General features: G+C 41.9%; 1 protein-coding gene across 3 annotated transcripts; it reads right to left on the reverse strand.

The window, feature by feature from the left end:
- Positions 1 to 1,752: 1,752 nt before the first annotated feature.
- Positions 1,753 to 19,761, reverse strand: GEM (GTP binding protein overexpressed in skeletal muscle). 3 transcript variants are annotated; one of them, XM_081205097.1, is made up of 6 exons: positions 19,513 to 19,761; positions 16,253 to 16,487; positions 14,348 to 14,692; positions 8,194 to 8,267; positions 4,397 to 4,601; positions 1,753 to 2,785 (listed from the first exon to the last, which is right to left on the reverse strand). In XM_081205097.1, the coding sequence occupies exons 3-6, from the start codon at positions 14,676 to 14,678 to the stop codon at positions 2,508 to 2,510; spliced, it is 888 nt and encodes a 295-aa protein (XP_081061223.1). In that variant the 5' UTR covers positions 14,679 to 14,692; positions 16,253 to 16,487; positions 19,513 to 19,761; the 3' UTR covers positions 1,753 to 2,507. The 3 variants fall into 3 exon arrangements, with proteins under 3 accessions (XP_081061223.1, XP_081061222.1, XP_081061224.1); XM_081205096.1 differs by having other exon boundaries at positions 8,194 to 8,270; positions 19,513 to 19,743; XM_081205098.1 differs by lacking the exon at positions 8,194 to 8,267 and having other exon boundaries at positions 19,513 to 19,760.
- Between the last annotated feature and the right edge of the window lie 649 nt (positions 19,762 to 20,410).

Consider the following 20,410-nt stretch of genomic DNA (forward strand, 5'->3'; position numbering starts at 1 on the left):
TAAGGTGCAAATTCAAGAGGCATGCTGTCATTTTCCTAAGGTTGATACGAGCACTGGTTTCTCTCAACTCCCTGGAGTTAGCCGCCCTGAGCCCAGTCTTGGCTGGGGAGGGTGGGGTATAAATAAAATGTATTATTATTATTATTATTATTATTATTATTATTATTATTATTATTATTATTTTGTAATGCTGCAAAACTATATTGCCTCTGGATCCTGATGTAGCTTTGCTACATGGAGGGGGGGGGGAGTAAGTCCCAAAAGCAATGGGGAAAATAGAGGTAGCAGTGCCTGCATCCATCCAGTCTAGCATGCCTCCTAGCTGTGGGACGCGGGTGGCGCTGTGGTCTAAACCACCAAGCCTCTTGGGCTTGCCAATTGGAAGGCTGGCGGTTCGAATCCCCGCGATGGCATGAGCTTGCGTTGCTGTGTCCCAGCTCCTGCCAACCTAGCAGTTCGAAAGCACGTCAGTGCAAGTAGATAAATAGGTACCACTGCAGCGAGAAGGTAAATGGCGTTTCTGTGTGGGTACTCAACACAGTGTTCTGTTGCACCAGAAGTGGCTTAGTCATGCTGTCTGTCTGTCTGTGGACAAACACCAGCTCCCTCAGCCTGAAAACGAGATGAGTGCCACTACCCCACAGTCGCCTTTGACTGGACTTAACCATCCAGGGGTCCTTTACTTTTACCTTGCCTCCTAGCTGTGCTAGTGGGGCAAGTTTAAGGGGAAACAAAAAGTAACACATAAGCAATGGAAGCCAATTTCAGTCCGCTATAAAATGCAATTTTATAGTGCATTTCCTAATATGCTCTGTTATTTTCACTAATATATACATTTTTGCATGCCCTTTTTCTCATTGTGCACTTTTTAAATGCATTTTTTAAATTGGGAAACAGCATTGCAAAATCTGAATGGGACTTTTACAGGATAACTATTTTTCAATTCATGCATTCATCTGTGAATGAGGCCGTTTCGCATCAAAATGTGAACCTATCAAATTTCTCTCCCATTCTCACAAGTAACACCAAATCAGCAAGTTTTCTTGCATAGCTGTCAACCTTCCCTTTTTTTGCAGGCAATTCCCTTATTCCAGCGCCGTTTCCCGCTGCTTCCCATTGCTATCCTGGATTGTTAGATATCCCGCAGACTGTCCCCGGGACAGATGAGGCTGCTGATCCCTTATTTTCAAATCTGAAAGTTGACAGCTATGCTTGTATGAGCTAAGCTTCAATCAAGTTTGAGATTTCTTGCTAGGTTCAAAGGCAGTGAAACCTTTTATTGATTTATTACAAGGCATGTAAATAGTCCAAAAGACATCATATAGAAAACAGTAATAAAATTGTTTTTCTTAAGAAATCACTTAATAAATACATTTCAACACTATGTCTCCCCCTTCCCTCCCACTCCTAACAGTTCACCCATTAAAAATGCAAATAGCTGAAAGACAATAAATAGAAAGTTACAATGGCATAATACAAACGTGAGATTTCAGCACAAAATCTCTTTGTGGTTTATTAGAAAAGGAGATTTTCTTTCCCAAAACTTGGCATTTTGCACTTGATTTTATGTTTTACGTTTCCTACTTTTCTATCAGTATAAACAATTTTGTGTTACAACACAACAGAAAGTTGTATTACAATTTTCTCCTATACCTATGTTTTTTAAGAGATTCAAATGGCTCCAGATGCATCAAGGAAACACTTCAACACTTACTATACAGTTACCGTGAAACCCTGCATGTGCCTACATAGTAGTAAGCCTCACTGAGCTCACTGGGACTTACTCCTAGGTAAGTGGTTTTTAGGGCTACAGCCATTAGCAGTTAATATCCCCAATATTCTAACTACAAGTATCCATTTAGTGAAATTCACATTCATCTCCCATAGTGTTCTGTGGCAATGTAACCCACTGTAAATAATGCTCCCATTTAACCAAACACTTGAATATCTGACTGCAGTTGATATCTTTCTATTCATTGGGATAAATGATATCAAACCAACAAAGATTTTCAGCTGCGGGCACTTAAGAAAGTCAACTGGTTGATTAGGGAGAAGGCATATCTCGTGGGAACCCTTTTTCATTGGCTTACAGAATTAGTAAGAAAGAATAACAAAAAGATGGCATCCGTTTTATAAACAATGCTTTCCGATTTCTTATACTATTATCTAAAAGGCAACAAGGGAAACAGTTTTATCCCCCCCCCCCCCGGACACGTCTCATTGTAAGTTTGGAATGTTATTGTTTATAAGACAAAAGTTCTGTCCCGCCCCAACCCAAACACACTCACACACTTAAACTATAAACTGGAAAGTATAAATGGCATTTCTTCATCCTTGCATGCATTAGGCTGTCCTTATTGCTGGCACATTTCATCAGAATAATCACAACTGTGAGTCCAAGTCAGATTTGCATTTCTTGTTGACCAATCTAATATAGATTGGTTTATTGTTCAGAAGAGAGCTGAAGAAGGTCCAGGAAAGAAAATGCTCGGGATGAACCAATGTTCCTAAAGGACAGAGAGATCGTGGCAAGACTTGGACTTAAGTTTGAAGGCCATGTTCTTGTTCTTCTTGGCTACGATTTTGCCCCAGAATCGCCTGGCTTTCTTAGGGATGCTCTCCCTCCGCTTCTGATATGCCAGCCTCCTTTCGTTCTTCTCTTTGCTGTCTCTCCTGAGGCGCACTTGACGCACAATGCCTTCAAACAGCTCCTTCACATTGTGCTGGACGGCCGCCGAGGTCTCAATGAACTTGCAGTCGAACACAACAGCACAGGCCCTGCCCTCTGCAAAACATTTGAAGGGGATTTGTCATTGTACTAGCTGGAGAGCTCAGGTGACTGCACATTATTTTAAACAATGGACAAAGAGCCAATGAGCTGGAGTAGATTCATAAAAACAAGAGCTGGTGTTGACAACAACCCAGAGAATCACCCACTCCAATCCTTTGCCTTAAGACGGCGTATCATATAATCAGGGCTACATTGGTTGCTGTGCTAAATGTGATCAAAGTTCTACCCCAGCATACTCACATTCTAAGACAGGAAAAGCTGAATTCAGAGCCTAGCATAAATTATGCAAATATAGCAAATTTAAATATTTTTTCTTGTCCGCTTCTGCCATCCATGGTGGCACTGAATTCCACCATCTAAATAATGGAACTCCTTTTCAGCCACCACACTTTGGGCTTCTGAGATTTCAAATTTTGCTAGAGATTTGCCTTTTGCCTTTGAAGAAGAGAGCTGAATGAACAACAGAAAATCCCAGGCACCCAGCCTGTCTCCACCACTTTCGTGAAAGCTTCCAATCATGGGCATTCTATAACAGCCTTAGACAGCCTATTCCATGGCTAATTTTTGGTAATAATTATATTCCAACCCCTGCTTCAGTGTTTGCTCATTGTCCAACCCCAAGAGTATTTATGTTGTACCTATGAACAGGGCTTAATTCAGTTAGCTGCCATGAAATTTCCCCAAGAAACCTTTAGGGCAAGGATGGGGAACCTGTGGCCCTCCCAATCTTCCTGGACTACAACTCCCATTATCCTTGACTATGCTGGCTGGAGCTGATGGGCACTGGAGTCCATCAATATCTGAAGGGCCACAGGTTCCCATCCCTGCCTTATGGCTATAGGTTTTGTGAGACCGTTGACATTTGAGAAGATCCGCACCATACATTTAAAGCACCTCCAACACACATTGAAAGCAGGAGACTTCCCCCCAAGAATAATGAGAACTATCATGTCTTAAAAGGTAAAGGTAAAGGTACCCCCTAACTGTTAGGTCCAGTCACAGATGACTCTGGGGTTGCAGCGCTCATTTCGCTCTATGGGCCGAGGGAGCCAGTGTTTGTCCACAGACAGCTTCCGGGTCATGTGGCCAGCATGACTAATCTGCTTCTGGCGAACCAGAGCAGTGCATGGAAACGCCGTTTACCTTCCCACTGGAGCGGTACCTATTTATCTACTTGCACTTTAATGTGCTTTCGAACTGCTAGGTGGGCAGGAGCAGGGACCGAGCAACGGGAGCTCACCTCGTTGTGGGGATTCGAACAGCCGACATTCTGATCAGCAAACCCTAGGCTCAGTGGTTTAGACCACAGCACCACAGTACATTTCTTAAGGGTACTGCAAATTGTAGCTCTGTGGTTCCCAGGATCCATGGGGTTTTAACTCTGTGCGTTGGGTGTGTTCTAAACATATAGTGTGGCTCTGCCCTTGTCCTATCTCCCATGCAGAATGAAATTTTCCAAGGTTTCTCAGGAGAAAGACACAGCTGAACATGTTGTTGTTTGTAGCGTAGACATATCTAAGATTACAAACTCTCCTAGAAGGGTTAGTGTCAAAAGCGTAGAAGCAAAGCAAACAGCACTAACAGTTGACATCTAGTAGCTCCTACCTGAAACAGAGACTTCCCGGCACCTAACGAGATCACTTTTGTTGCCCACTAAAATAATGGGGATGTCTTCTGTCTGGCGTGCCCTGCGGAGCTGTATCCTGAGCTCGGATGCTCTCTCAAAGCTTGCACGGTCCGTGATGGAATAGACAATCAAATATGCATCCCCAACTTGCATGCAGTGATCTTGGAGCCATCCGTTTTCACCCTGTTTAAATAATAATAATAATAATAATAATAATAATAATAATAATAATAATAATAAAAAATTGTATTGCGGGTCAACAAATGGGTGTCTTAACTGGAAAACCTGTGTCTCGACAGGAAACAAACAAAATATTGCCACCACATGTTTTCATTACTTTTGGTATGTAGCTCAGGGTTACAGAATGAGTGCTGAATTATGTGGTCATTGGTTAGCTTGTGGCTGAAGCCTGCGTCTAAATTCTGCGCTTGACCTTCAATATATCCTTTGAGAGATGGAGGAGGGATCCATTTCAAACCATCAGAGTGTCGCTTGCAGCACCAAGTGCCCACTTATGTCTAAGCTGCTCTCGCATTTGTCAAAATACAATTGACTAATTAGATGCAAAATAAGATGCAAACCCTCCATATATTTATACACTGAACATGTATAAAAAAGTAAAATCCTCCGTGCTACTATATTGTTGCAGCATAAGTTTATAAGTATTAATACATAAGTATTTTATGTTATATGCACTGTTGGGTGTGTTTATGTGCTGTTACTTTAGGAAACATGGGGTGCATATAATATTATACATAGAAGAAGAAGAAGAAGAAGAAGAAGAAGAAGAAGAAGAAGAAGAAGAAGAAGAAGAAGAAGAGTAGTAGTTTGTATTTGATATCCCGCTTTATCACTACCCTAAGGAGTCTCAAAGCGGCTAACATTCTCCTTTCCCTTCCTCCCCCACAACAAACACTATGTGAGGTGAGTGAGGCTGAGAGACTTCAGAGAAGTGTGACTAGCCCAAGGTCACCCAGCAGTTGCATGTGGAGGAGCGGGGAATCAAACCCGGTTCACCAGATTACGAGTCCACCACTCTTAACCACTACACCACACATTACATTATGTGTAATGTGTGAAAATGCTTTGCATTTTTATAGGAACTGGTTAAAAAAACCCAATTTGCTTCCCTTTGAAATCAAGGAGAGAGAAGGGAACTAACAAAATAGAATCTCAACATCAAGGCTTTCTTAAAAAATCAATTCTTGCTCCCTTTTCTCTGCTTCCAAACATACAGTAGCTGGATGTGTTTATGCAGAGATATAGCGAAAAACACTTTGCACCTCATGGGGAGACCAGATGCAAAGGAAGGCATGGCACCTGGGTTGGGTAGAAGGAGAAATTCAGAATGTACATCTTCTCTGCTATCTTCTTGGTTTATTGTATTTATTTATTATATTTATACTCTGCTCGTCTCTCAAAGCAGTTTACAACGGTAATCCATCGAAAGTTGCAACAGAAGTAAATGGGTGTCCATGGGGTACGTTTGCAAAAGGCCATTGCTCAGTAGTTGAACTTCTGCCTTGCATGCAGAAAATCTCATGTGCAATCTCGCGCATCTCCAGGCAAGGCTAGTTAAGATGTTCGGTTGACCCCCTGGAGAGTCACTGCTAATACTGAGCTAAATAAATCAATGGTTATCATGTGGTTTATCATATGACTCAGTATAAAGCAGGTCCCGACGGTGTGTATGTGTAGTAATGTCTGCTTTTTCTACACAATGAAAGAATAGTCACCAAATAGTTCTGCATCAGTCACGGCCTGAGAAACTGGTGCTGCCTGTTTATGGAGATGATTGGTTTATTGGTTTGTTTGTTGTTCATATAGGATATTCTGTTTTTTAATGTTTGATGCTTTGTTGTGTTTGTATATATGTTGTAAGCCGCCCAGAGTGGCTGGGGAAACCCAGCAAGATGGGCAGGACATAAATTAAATTATTATTATTATTATTATTATTATTATTATTATTATTATTATTAAAACCTAGGTCATGAATCTTTCCTCCACCACTGCCACTATTTCTATAAGTGCACCATTAACAACACCTATTAAGTTCTAGCAATGCATGGCTGCCAGGAAAAAAAGTGCATTATGTCTTCATTGAGATTTAAGTTACAGCTCACAGACCCATTAAGAGAGTCCTTAGATTTAAGTAAATTTATGGCCAGTTCAGGCAACCTTTAGGAATGTGCCACCCCCTTAAAAAAACCCACAAGTGCCAGCTGATGGTGTGGAACTGCCACCCTGTGCAAGATTAGATCTTTGAAAGACCAGATTTGCAGAAGTGGATAAAGTATGTAACACTTCAGTGGTGGTTAGTTCAAATGCCCACGAACAGTGGCCCTGTGGAACTCAACCTTTAGCTGAGTTGTTTATCAGTTATACTGTATACCATTTTTCTATTAAAACAGAAATGACTGCATTGCAATAAAACAAATAAGAACAAAGCAATGCTCCACAAAATTGCAATATAATAAAAGAACAGTAAAATGTTGCTCAGTTAAAGAAAACAACCGTAAAAGAGAGGACAAGGGGGACCTATTCAATAGGTGTGCACTCGGTATGACTTATTTAGATATCAACGGTACTAAAATGTGATAAAGAACACATCATTAAATGCAGGTTACTGAAAGCTACCATTGAACAACAATGTCAGTTTACTATTAAATATAAGAAGAGAGGGAGCCTGGCTAATCTCCCCAAGAGAACGTTCCATAGTCCTTATACCACTACCAAAAAGGCCCTGTCTCTTTTCCACCATCCACCTGATCTCATATATGGATGGAACAGACTGATGGGACTCTGAGGCTGATCCCTAAAGCAGGCTAGGTTCACATGGGAGCACCAGGCAAATATGATTGATCCAGCCCACCAGCTGCTGTTATTCAAGAGCTCATCTCAGAGACTTCTAATCATCATAAAGGCCCCTTGAAACTTTTTCAAGTATTGCTTCTCAATACTGGAGAACATCTTGGCTGTGAGTCTTGGAAAACCTGCTCCCTGCCTTGCAGGCCTTTTCCCACCTGGCTGACTGACTCCAGCTACAAAAACTGAGGTTGCTGAAGAGGCCAGAGATCATCTTGGCTGTCTCATAGTGCAGACGCAAGTCATTGAGCCTGAGCTGCCGCCACCATTGGCAGCAACAGCAGCAGAGATGTTCTATGCTTATGAGAATATTTAAGTTTCTTGATAATTATATGTGCATTATATTTGACTTCCTTTAGTAATGTTTTCTTTTAAAATGTTTCAAATAGGTTTGGGTTTTGTTTTTTGCTGCATTAAATGTTCATTCTGTAATTGACCTCCTTTGTAATGTTTTATTTTGAAATCTTTTAAGAGAATGTTTTAGTTTTAGATTAGATTTTAATTTTGAAATCTTTAAGATAATGTTTTAGTTTCCTGTTAATTATGCTGCTTTGAATATACACTTTATAGTTGACTTTCTTCTGTAATGTTTTATTCTGGATTGTGTTATTTGATGTTTTCATGTAGGCTGTAAATTGCTTTGAGATTTTTTCCTTAAAGAATTAAAGCAGTATAGAAATGATGATGATGATGATAGTAATCATAATATATTCCCAAGCATAGCAGCTGTTGAATTTATAAGCTTAAAATGAAATAAAGATAGAGAACAAACCTATTGAATATGAGTCATCTCTTTGCCTTACAATGCTTAACATTTGGATGTTTGTTTGTTTTTTAAGATCCCTTACAGTCAAATTTCCAAAGCAATGTTTGAAAAATTCAGCATGGCAAAATGAATATTTCATCCTACCTTGTTCTCCCACATGTCAATTAGTATGATAGTTGCACTTTCACCATCTACCAGCAAGGTTCGTTCATAGGTATCTTCTAGAAGAAAAACAACACAGTGTCATTTTTTAAAAAAATGTTCTTGAAAGCTGGAGAGAAAGCTGTTGGAAATGTCATAGGCTGTTATAAAGAAGATTCCTATTTAGGATCTCCCAGCAATACTACAACTGTATGATAGTTGACAACATTTATCATATCGATCCCAAAACAAAGGCATCATTCATTACAGTATTAATAAAACAAATTAAACTGGTGTAAGAGTGTGCAGGCTTTGGGGTTGCAGAGAACTCTTCATCAGACAAACTATACCTGTCCACACAACCTAACGGAAAGCATTCTCTGAAACTCAACAGCTGAGATGTTTTTGAGCCAACATAATTTTGTTCTGACAACAAGTTATTATTTTGGATCTCCTGTGATTCTATTGCAATGATGAAAAATATATCAGGATTTGTTTGTTTGCATCTGGGAACCAAATGCAGCCTTCGTATAAGGTCAGATAAAAATCCATTGCTTTGCAGCTTCTGTGTGGATAGCAATCCAAGGGCGCTCTAGCAGTAGATTTCCTGCATCAGCAGGGGGGTGGACTAGACCTTTAAGGTTTTTCCCAAATCTGTGATTCTATTTATACCGACAATGCAGTACTGCTGACCAAAAATGTTTTTATTTACTTTGTTCCTTCTACTGCATCTTCTAAGACTTGCAAATAGCTGTGTGTTTGGGGGGGAGGTGTATATAGTTCTTTCAGTTCTGATGCAAATCTTCCAACAATTTGTCATTAAAATAACAATTTCTGGCAAAGATCTTATAGTTTCCATGAGCTACATGGACATATAATTTCCTTTGTAGACAACATGAAGCTGGTAAGACAAACGATTACATTCACTCTTCTGAAGTTATCTTTATCCGAAGGAGAGTAATAAGAGCAGGAAGAAGAAGACCCACTGGAATAAGCCAAATACTGAACGTTTGACCCCATGGGAGCTTCAGACAGACGCAAAGGCTCCAGCTAGGCTTAGTAATGGAAAATATTTGTTTTCACTCAGTTTATGGGTGAACAGGCATTGCCGCTGCGCACAGCTTTCGCCTGGGGCAAAAGTGTGTAGAAAGCAAAGGGACGCTGGCCTTTCTTTTTTTTTTCAAAAAGAGACAAGCAGTTCCCATGTAGGATGTTCAATCGGCAATAACTCTTCCTTATATTAGTGCTTCTTGCTAAATATGATGAATGTGCGAAAACGCCAGACACAGCAATGTATTTCCTGCAAGTTTCTTTCATCTGTGATCCATGTCTGACTATCTTTAGGGGAAGGATTATGTACTAAAGCCAACCTATAATTCAGAGAATTTAAGAGGCCCCAGGGTTGGTCTATAGAAGCTCCCCAGACAATATGATAAATTGATTCCCTGCCCCCATCTCTGCAATCTTAATTCCCTTCTCTTCATTTTTTTCCTTTCGAAAGTTGGGGCCCCATCTGCACTGTATATTTAAAATGGCATCAAAACAGCCATGGCTTCCCCAAAGAATTCTGGGAAGTGCAGTTTGCTACGGGTGCTGATTCCAAGTCCCCTTAACAAACTACAGTTCCCAGGATACTTTGGGGGAAGTTGTGTATTTTAAATGCATGGTGTGTACGCAACCAGTGTTGGTACTCAATGGTCACTGAGCATTAGACTGTTTTCATGTTCCCCTCACCCCCTAGGAGTCCATCACAATTTTTTCCCCCATTTCTGTCCACCTTCCTTCAAGCTGTTGATGAGACCCTCTTGAGTTTTGGTTATGTAAGCAACAATAGTCTGGGAACATAGGAAGCTATCTCATACTGAGTCAGACCACATCAGTTGTGTACCTTGTTTCTCAATTTGATCATTTTACATGGTTTAGAATGTTTGGTGGTATTTTATGCATTGTGATTTGCTGGGTTTTGGTTTTTCTTAATTGAATATAGATTAGTAATTTTTTATTGTGGTTGATAAGTGCAAACTGTTTAATTATTATTTGCCGGTGTTTAATTTTGTTGTTTGGTATTAGATTCTGATGGATTGTTGAATGTTTCTTTGATAAGTTGCTTATTTTAAAGTTATTGTGACTTTTTATATTGGATCAGATTGTTACTATTAACGGCTGATGTTTTTATATGCATTGGAATCCACCTAGAGAGGCTGGGGCAGGGTATAAATAAATTTTAAAAATATTATTATAATATTATGGGTCCATATTGCTCCATATGGCCTACACTGATGGGCAGTGGCTCTCTAGGGCTTCAGGAAAGAGTATCTCTTAGACCTAACTGGAGATGCCAGGGATTGAACTTGTGACCTTCTGCACGGAAGGCAGATGCTCTAGCACTGAGCTAGAACCCTCTACCACTGAAGACTGGAATTAATATATATGAGGGCAACAGAATGCACCCAGTAAATCCTTCACAATACCACCACAAAATGGAGAATCACCTTCCTGGTGTTGTGTGTGTATCTCTCCATCTTCCCCTTTCAGTCTTCCCCCCTGCCTCATAGTAAACAAAAGCAGCCCAATGCCTATTAGCTCAAGGAATAGCTAATATCCGAGGCTCTCCTTTTAATCACACAGTAAGACCTGCTGGGGAAAGCCTCTGGCAAAGAGCAACCAAGCTCTCTCACCGTGGTGTGACTCGTACAAGAGGATTTCCAGCCTTTATCTCCTGTTAGCTTGTCAGTGAAAGCAGCAGCAAACCCTGCCAATGCTTCATTGGAACAGTCCGCTTGCTGGAGCCGATGTGTTTGTAATGTTCTCTTGTTTCTTTATTATGTATACAGTGGTACCTCGGATTACATATGCTTCAGGTTACTGTTAAGTTGTGGGTGAATATATCAGACAACACAGCGATTCTTCAAACAGCTCTTGTTTATTCACAGGCCAGAACACAACTGAACTGAAGGGTTCAGCCAGCCTGCTTATATAGAGCTCCACTACAACGCAACAGTAACCATTTTCTGTAACTATCCAATCACTGAACGTCACTTTCAATCCCTTATTTGCATATGTGGACCTGAGTGAAAACTATCTACAGTATCCCCCTGCTGGCCCGGGGTGAGAACTTCAGTAAATAACAGTTACATACGCTTCAGGTTACAGACTCCGCTAACCCAGAAATATTACCTCAGGTTAAGAACTCTGCTTCAGTGTGAGAACAGAAATCGTGCAGCAGCAGGAGGCCCCATTAGCTAAAGTGGTGCTTCAGGTTAAGAACAGTTTCAGGTTAAGAAGGGACCTCCGGAACGAATTAAGTACTTAACTCGAGGTACCACTGTATAAATATGATGCCACACAAGCCTTGTTGAAAGGCAGAATCTCAGTGGCAATTAATTGAACCAAGTCCAGCAGGCAAAATAAAATTATTTAAGCAAGTGTTTGGTCACTAATGTGGCTCATCTGCCTCTTGCAGATGGTGCAATGAATGTAAATTTCACCTTTGTGCAGTGGGCTACATTTTACACACACACACACACACACACGAGAGAGAGAGAGAGAGAGAGAGAGAGAGAGAGAGAGAGAGAGAGAGAGAGAGAGAGCCACCTCTATCCTCCATCCAGAGAAGCAACAGCGAGAGCGTTGTTAAGAGTTCAGGGACCAATTCCAGCCAGGCAAAAATGCTCAAAGAGAGTGAAAAGAACAGCTAGTTCAGAATGCATTGGGGGGGGTGGCCTGAGGGCAAACAGAGAGGCTTGGAGAACCAGGTCTGAGGTTCCCCCACTACGCTCCTCTAAGAAAGGCAACAGCGTCAAGTGAAATAAAGTAGAAGAGGGGGAGGGGAAAGAAAAGCCTGAAAGAGGCCTGAGGAGGTGAAGGGAAAGTGAGGAGAAGAGTGAGCAGAGAGGAAAAGACAGCAGGCAGACAAGTGGCAATAGAGAGGGATGTGAAAGAAGGCAATAGAAAGGAAAGTGGCCACGAAGCCTGTTAAGTTGTGGGTGAACATATCAGACAACACAGCGATTCTTCAAACAGCTCTTGTTTATTCACAGGCCAGGGTTCAGTCAGCCTGCTTATATAGAGCTCCACTACAACGCAACAGTAACCACTTTCTGTAACTATCCAATCACTGAACGTCACTTTCATTCCCTTATTTGCATATGTGGACCTGAGTGAAAGCTATCTTCAGTATTCCCCTGCTGGCCCAGGGTGAGAACTTCAGTACATAACAAAGCCCACAGCGGCACCCTGCCAATCGCTGCTGAGTAATAGAGAGACGATAAAAAGAAACTCCCTATGAGTTCCTAGCAATGTTATATCATTGCTCCCAAATGCCTGCTACTACGAATATCATTACTACTAAATGCTCTTTGAATTCAACATTTTGGGATTAATCATGTGTGTTATTAGCACTGTCCAGGGATAATAAAGGGTGGGACTCACCTAGCACCTGCCCCATCAGCAGAAGCCCAGTGCAAGGACTGCTGTTTTTTGCCTCCACTCCTCCCCCTGCGATATTGGCTTGGGGGGGCATTCAGAGAGCGCCCAGCACAAGGTGCAGGAGGGAGGAGAGCGGGGAATCATTCCACGTAGCAAGCTGCGATGCTTGTGCAGATGAAATGTTAATAATGATAATGATAATAATAATAATAATAATAATAATAATAATAATAATAATAATAATAATAATAATTTATTTATACCCCACCCATCTAGCTGAGTTTCCCCAGCCACTCTGGGCGGCTCCCAATCAAGTGTTAAAAACAATACTGTACAGCATTGAATATTAAAAACTTCCCTAAACAGTGCCACGTTTAATTCCACCCCAAAGAGCAGTACTGTAGTCAAGTTTTGCAGACCCAGTGAAAGTAATGAACATGACTAAGTTAGGTGTATTCATTTCAGTGGGTCTACTCTGAATAATATTTAGTTGAAAACAACTCAGAAAATGAAAATGTGAGAGTGGGTTCCATGTTGCAAGCTGGGAATCCGAGATGAAAGCTATAGGATTCCATTGTTAGTCTCTTGAACTTCAAACTTCTCTTCATGCAACCTCTTTATTTTGCTAATTTTCTAACTCTGTTGTCGTATCGTTAGAAATATTGCAACAGGGTTGTTAATTTAGATCAAGACCAGTACTAATCTTGTAAAGCTACGTTTATTTTCTCCTTTCCTCTTTCTTCCTTATTTTTTTTCAGATCAACTGTGACTTATAGGAACTTTACTTATGCCCTAAGAAGACATTTCTTAAGCTCGCAGCTGTTGTGTTTCTGTATGTGACGATCCTACTTTGCATATCAGTCTAATCTGTAGCTTGTGAACTTGTAAACTTTGTTAAAGTCAATGGTCACTTAAGTCAGTCTGGTTTGTAATGGAGAATATTTGAGGAGAAGGCACACACTGATTCGAAGCAGGGAGCGCTCGCACAACCAAAGGCCCAGTGATAAATGGACTCCACAGCCACCACTATTGGGAGAAGCTGTCCTGAGTATCTTGTGGAAAGGACAGGATTTTTTGTTTTAAAAATAAATAAATATGTGGAAGATTTGATTTCTGGTGCGGTGTAATAAACCCTATCTCCTTCCTTTATGCAGACAGGGGGGAACCTCAGGAACAGGGGCCAATGAAGTCCTTCAAGTGTCTCTATCTGGCCCTTCAAACTCTCCCTGCCCACCCCCATCCCTCCAGGCCACCCCTCTCAAAATCTGTTTTGCACCTTCCTTGGGTGTATTCCCTGTCTCTTTGAGTGGCTTGCTTCTTGCCTGGATGGTTGGACAGAGAGGTCTGTGTGCATAAATCAGCCTACTACTGAATAAAAGTGTTCCTCCTCCCATTTTTGTCTCTGGTGCCCCACCCACCAGTCCCATTGCGGCCCATGGGAAGCTGCTCAGAAGCAGAAGCAGCCCTTCCGTGGGGAAAAGGTTCCGCACTCTGCTTCATGTGCACTTGGCCAGATTTAAAGCACTGACAACAGAGAATCTCCTCCCACCATCTCCACCGTAATCTCCACCCTACATCACTGGGCACCCAACGTGCCAAAATCATCTTGGAGGCTAAGAGCCAAGGGAATCACGGCCTCAATATCAGGAGCTCCAAGTTCTCAGAGCTAATCGCCGCTTACACAAGAGGCTTTAAATAAACCTCTGCAGCGTGGAATGTAATGACTTACCTCCGAGCACCTCGCAGTCACTGTCCATGCTGTCGTGCACACCTGCAAAGATGTTGGCAATGGTTGTCTTGCCAACTCCTTGCTCCCCGATGAGTACCACTCGGTAGTAGGTGTTTCCTGACTCGGAGGAGATGACAGAGTCAGAAGACTCCGACGACCAGCTTCTTCGGTAATACTCTTCGGGGTTGGCGGTGTACCTTTTGTGTCGGTTGCACTCGTGGGGGTCTTTCTGGACCACCAGGTTTCTCCCGTCCGCTGGGATGCTCCAGCGTTGCTGCTGCGATTGTAAGGTGTTGCTGCTGTGACGCATCGTGACATTGTTCAGAGTCATGGCTTTTCCCAGCCCTGGTTAAAAAAACAACAACAGTAAAATCACAAGTGTTATATGTACCGTTGAATTTCTCTGTCCCATATCTGAACAGGTGAGTTCTTGAGATCTGCAAATACTTGACACCTGGAAGTGTCAATGGTGCTGCTAGGAGTGATGATAATAGGAAGTACCTCTTGAGATTATTTCTTATTCTGAGATCTTTTTGCTGTTTGCACATGACAACAGCACTCTGCCCCTTTGCAAACCTTGCACATTCATATGGACTAGCAGCAATCTAAAAAGTGGACATGTGGTCCATGTGTGATTGATGCTCTGAATCAGTGCATTGGTCACCTCTCATGGTACTACAGCATCTGGGGGGGAAGCACCCAAAGCAACCAAGAAACTTGGTTTTACACCATACAAAAGGGTTATTTATTCATAGATGTGTCAGAGGCTAGGGTGTTAGTTACATCATTGGGTCTCCCCCCTGCTTCAGTTTTCCTAAATACCTACATTCCTTTTTTTCTGCCCCTTAAAGGGTCAGTTAGGAGGAGGAAACACTACAAATAAGTAACCATAGTTTACTGACCAAGAAGTCCAGTCAAACTGGGGAGCCCCTAATTCATCTCTGGAGCAGTGAACTGGGTGCTCTCCCCTTGTCTAAAGATGGCTTTTAATTACACTTTGCAGGAAGGACTGTTGAGTGTTGGTGGGCGGTACAGTGCAGCGAGTTACTTTCCTGATGGCCACTCTCATTTGCAGCTACCATTTTTAGGAAAGTTGCTTTGATGCTCTCCAGTTCCCAACATGACAGCTAAGTTAGACATTTTGCTTATTCAAGCTTATGCTTGAGTTTTCTCAGTTCACATCACTTCTCTCCAGCTAACAAACAGAGCACTTGCCCAAAAGACTGTTGAAGGCCATTTCCAAAATTCAGATGCAGAAGCATTCACAAGTTCAACTCTTTTTCAAGCAATGCATTTGTTTTGCCATTCAGACAAGCTCCGTGAGAACTTCCTCAGGAGGCTTCCAAACAATTTAAAAACATAAATATGCAGCAAAGAAGGAAACTCCACTCCATGACATTTCAGGTGCACACATTTTCATGCATTTTGCAGCAACCTGCAAAGCTATTATATTTGGCCTTGCCTGTTGTTTGGGTTGAGAGATGCAAAGGAATGCTGGTCAGAAAGAGAAACAGCATCCAATGCAAATTTAGACTATTCCTTTTCTCCCTTACTGACTAGTCACTTCAACTTTTTCAGCCAAAGATGATAGTGAACAGATATCAAGCTCATCTCTGTAGATGTGACATATGAACACATTTACTACTATTTTGTGGCTCTAGTTAACACTGTGCTCTCTAAAAAGGGACAGAATAAGATGCCTTTCCTTTCCTTTGATGCATTTAGATCAGTATCGTTGCAATGTGCAGCTATGCTGTTACTTTAATAGTCTAACAAAGAAATAAAGTTTGGTCTGACGCAAATTCTGAACACTCTTTCAACTTGCACAATTTTTGTCTATCTACTCACATGCCAGCAGTGCTAAAGCAATGCATTCGAATCAATGCTCATTAAAGTCAACACTACCTTGTTGCTGTTTTTACTCTCTGTTCCAACCACAGGCGACTCCGTTAATCTCACTCCCTAGTTCTCAGGAGAGTGTTGAACACCGATCCACTCTCCCACTGGAAATCCTTCTTCTGTCCAAGGGCTGCCTCTCTAATTCTTTCTCAGCAAACCTGGTTTATATTAAGCCCATCTGATCAGAGACAGGGCTTTTCCGTGACGTCGTTGGCCTGTCCGCCCGACAGCCAGCCCCCAGCTGGACGGAAGCAGGCATGCAGAAGAGAGAGAGAAAGAGAGTTACTATTGCTAACGAAACAATTTATTTGCAGGCATACAGTCACTTATTCTGTATGTGCACATAATGCCGGTGGTGCAAGTACAGAACCTTTTTCACAAGAGCAAAGCAAAAAAAAGTGGGAGAAAGACATCCATAAGTTCCTTCTTGCTCTGCTCTAAAATGCTGGTGATACCACCGATTCTCAAAAATCACTTTGGACGCATTAACACAGGAATGTCGCAAACGTCTTAACTGACCTAAAGGCCATGCTAGACTGAAAATTACTCTTTTTCTACAATGTTATTTTAGTCTTTCCCCCTTAGATGAATATAAGAATGCAACCTCCTCCTTCAACAAGGGAATAAATTGCGCAGAATATCCCATTTTTTACCAGCATTGGTGCCCCCAAGTTACAAAGGAAAATGCTACCAAGGTAGCATCCGGACAACCTGTTTAATAAGCATTCATCCTGATTTGTTTACACAAAGTTTGCAGGGAGATTTGACAGTAGCGGCTCTTTATTTGGCCTGCATTCTGATTTGTTGACAGGTAGGCTATACAATGCAATGTCAAGTAGTTGTTATCCCAAACTTTCTAAAACATTTCTCCATCACTTCCTTTATAGCAAAAAGTCCAATTTGGGGGGAGGGTGGGTGTGAGCGGGTCCGGTGGGCAAGAACACCCAACCAACTTTAATTCCACAACCTTCATTTGCCACTATATGTTTGTCACTGTTTCTGGGTGGGTGGGAATCAATCTGGAAGGTCCTTAATTGAGGGTATATGTACACCATGGGTTTAAACCATTCCCTGTTACTTTATGAGCAGGGCTTGGGATCTCTAGTCAGGTATTCCTAGCACCCTCATCAAACTACAGTTCCCAGGATTCCTTGGGGGAAGCCATAATCTGACATGAAACTTATGTAACTTTGTCATGCCAATTTACTGAGAGAGTTAAAAGCAACTAAGGCTGCAATCCTATAAACACCACCTGAGTGGGACTTACTTCTGAGAACACATGCATAGGATTGCATTGTTAAGCACCTAGCCCAAATGGCATTGGGGAGAAAAGACAGTGCATTCACCTGACACCTGAGGAGCAATTAAAGCAATTCAAACCACAAAGAACAGATGTGCTGGAGAAAAATGCTTGCAGACAGGAAGGAAAAGTTAAATCTGAACATCAGTTTCCTAGTTCCGTATCCCAAATGGTCTCCACAGCTGTATATTGGCAGGCACAGCAAACAGGCCACAACTCTGTCACCCTGATTTTGAAATGTTCATTTGATTAAAATGGCATCATTTTACTTATTGCAAATATAGGTTTGCTGCAGACCCACTTGCTTTGTTTAAACAGTGCTGTTCATTTGCTTTCGAAAATCCCTCGGCAGCTGATTTGTTTCTGCCGTGCTTAGAGACAGTGCTAAGATGGGATGTTACTGAAAGTACACTGGGTTCTTTGGCTGACCGTGCAGTCGGCGTCACTTCCAGCTTTGCAGGCGGTTGGTTGCTCCATTGCCTGCAGACCACGTGGCTGATGGGTGGTTGGAATACCTTGATCTGGAGTTTGTGTTTCTTTGGCTATCGTTTAAGTGGACCCAGTTTCTAGTCTTCAGAAGAAGTGCAACCTGCCCTTTTCATCAGAAAAGCCGAGGCGATCGTGCATGTTGTATCTGCGCATTTAAAGCACTATTATACTACTTTAACAGTCAAGGCTTCCCTCAAAGAAGCCTGGGAGCTGTTTTGTTAAGGGTGCTGGGAACTGTGGGTATGTGACAAAATACAACTCCTAGGATTTCTTGGAGGAAGCCATGACTGTTAAAGTGGGAGTTGTAGCTCAGTGACAGACAGTCTGCTTTACATGTAGACAGAATCTCCAAGTAAATTATCACCATTATCATCATTATGGAATGCTCACTAGCTGATGTGCAGGTACAGAGGGCAATGGATGGACATAAAACTAAGTAGAATGGAATGGAATAGAATGAAATAACCTGGAAGAATACATGCCTGATTGGCTGGAACACTTAACAGGAGCACTTCATGCTGCAACATTTTGTTACAAGCCCCACTTGTAGAACACAAACGTTCTAAAGAATGGTTCCAGAATTTTGATTGCTGGCTGGCAGACTGTTGGGTCCCTTTGTTTAAAATGTTATTTTGTCCATTGGTAGAATTCACAAGGACCTTGTTAGAATCCCACATATACATCATGAAATCCAGGAACCACTTTTCCCGAACAAGGGGTGAACACAGCCAGTACTTTAATGAAGGACGCGATCAATAAATGCCAGCAGCTCCAGCTCTCTTGGCTTCGTTCCCACTCAGTTACGCCAAAGGAGCCAGGAATGAGTGGCACAGCAAAGAACAGCGAGAGCAACAATTGCGCATAGCAAGAGACGCACACACAGCCCACTCTCTTGAGTAATGAGTCAATTGATCTCAGAAATGCATAGCAACAAAAGAAAGAAACAGATCCCAAGACTCGGGCCTCGTGAATAATAATAAAAATTCCCCTATAGAGTTCTCCTAGTGCCATCTCAGATGGGGAAACCAAAGGTTTTATAAGCTTATTAAATATGATTTACAAGAGTAAAAGTTCATCTGGTATGTCAGCCTCCTGTCTGGCTCAGAGAGTGTGTAGTACAGTATTTTATCTTGCATAAGACAGAGGACACCGAAAGAGAGGTGGGCTGGCTGTGCTGAGCTGAGCTATCAATTCCACATGGCCAAGGTATTAACGTGTGAAGGAGACCAAAGGCATTGTTAAGCTTACTAACATAACCACCTGATATATTTTGCAATTTTTCTAAAGCAAAGGAGCTCAGAAGTGATCTGATTTTGAGGCAAATCTCAAGCTTTAATCTTTGGGCAATCTTGTTAGTTTAAAGCAAAAGTTGGAGAAGATAACATCACTCCCATAACGGCAAACGCTTTGGAAACACCGCCTGATTCATTTTAAACGACTCTTGTCAAGATCACAAAAGTAAAAAAAACAAGCTTACCGCAGACATGGCCCAGAGAGGGTAATCTACCCTTGCAATCAAACTGGAGATAATGCCCTCAAAAACGCCACCACTTGTAGACCGACCCTGTTTCAGACAGGAAGGAAAATATTTTGGTCTCCTAGTTACAACCACACGCCCATAACTTCCGACACCAAACTGCTACTATTCGTAACCCCAAACTATATTATTCTCTTCCTGCCAGATCACAAGTAGCTGTTTCCTGAGAGTCATTTTCTAAGCACGGATTTTTTAAAGAAATACATCAATGAATATACCTAGTACATCTTCCAAGGAGCTCCCAGTGGCTTATAAAAGCTGCAGCTCCCAATAAGGATTTGCCTCTGCCAGTGAGCCCTGGCAAGCAGATATGGCAATGGTGTCTAGAAGCAACAATAGCCATGTTCCAAACAGAGCCAGACCGCTGTGTCTAGCTCTTCTCATTTGAAAGTCGTATCTTTCACACTTCTCATTTCTTTTTTCCCCTTCATTATTTAATATAGCAGCCTTCAAACCTATTCACTGCTATTATCACTATCTTCCTGTCCTATTCCTGAGAGCGGCAAAGGTGGACACTGTGACGTATTCCATGGTCTGTGTTCGCATGAGCTCGAGTCTGGACTGAGGATTCTGATTCGATACACGATATCCAATCACGTAGCATTATCAGGATTTGGGCTACTGGCATTGGTTCCTAAGCTCTGAGTTACGATTTGAAGCTCAGAATTTTAGACAGCCAATCACGTTGAGAGTGGGAGTGGCCCAGACCTTCAGAAATGTATATAAGCAGCTGCTTTGCCCTGGTTATCCTGTTCTCTGTTAGTTCAATAAAGTCTCTTGCTGTTAACGCTGTGTGTTGCTTTGTAGAGACCCACGTATACAGTGGTACCTTGGTTTA

This window comes from Podarcis bocagei (assembly GCF_964188305.1).
Source record: "Podarcis bocagei genome assembly, chromosome: 8".
Classification (NCBI taxonomy): domain Eukaryota; kingdom Metazoa; phylum Chordata; class Lepidosauria; order Squamata; family Lacertidae; genus Podarcis; species Podarcis bocagei.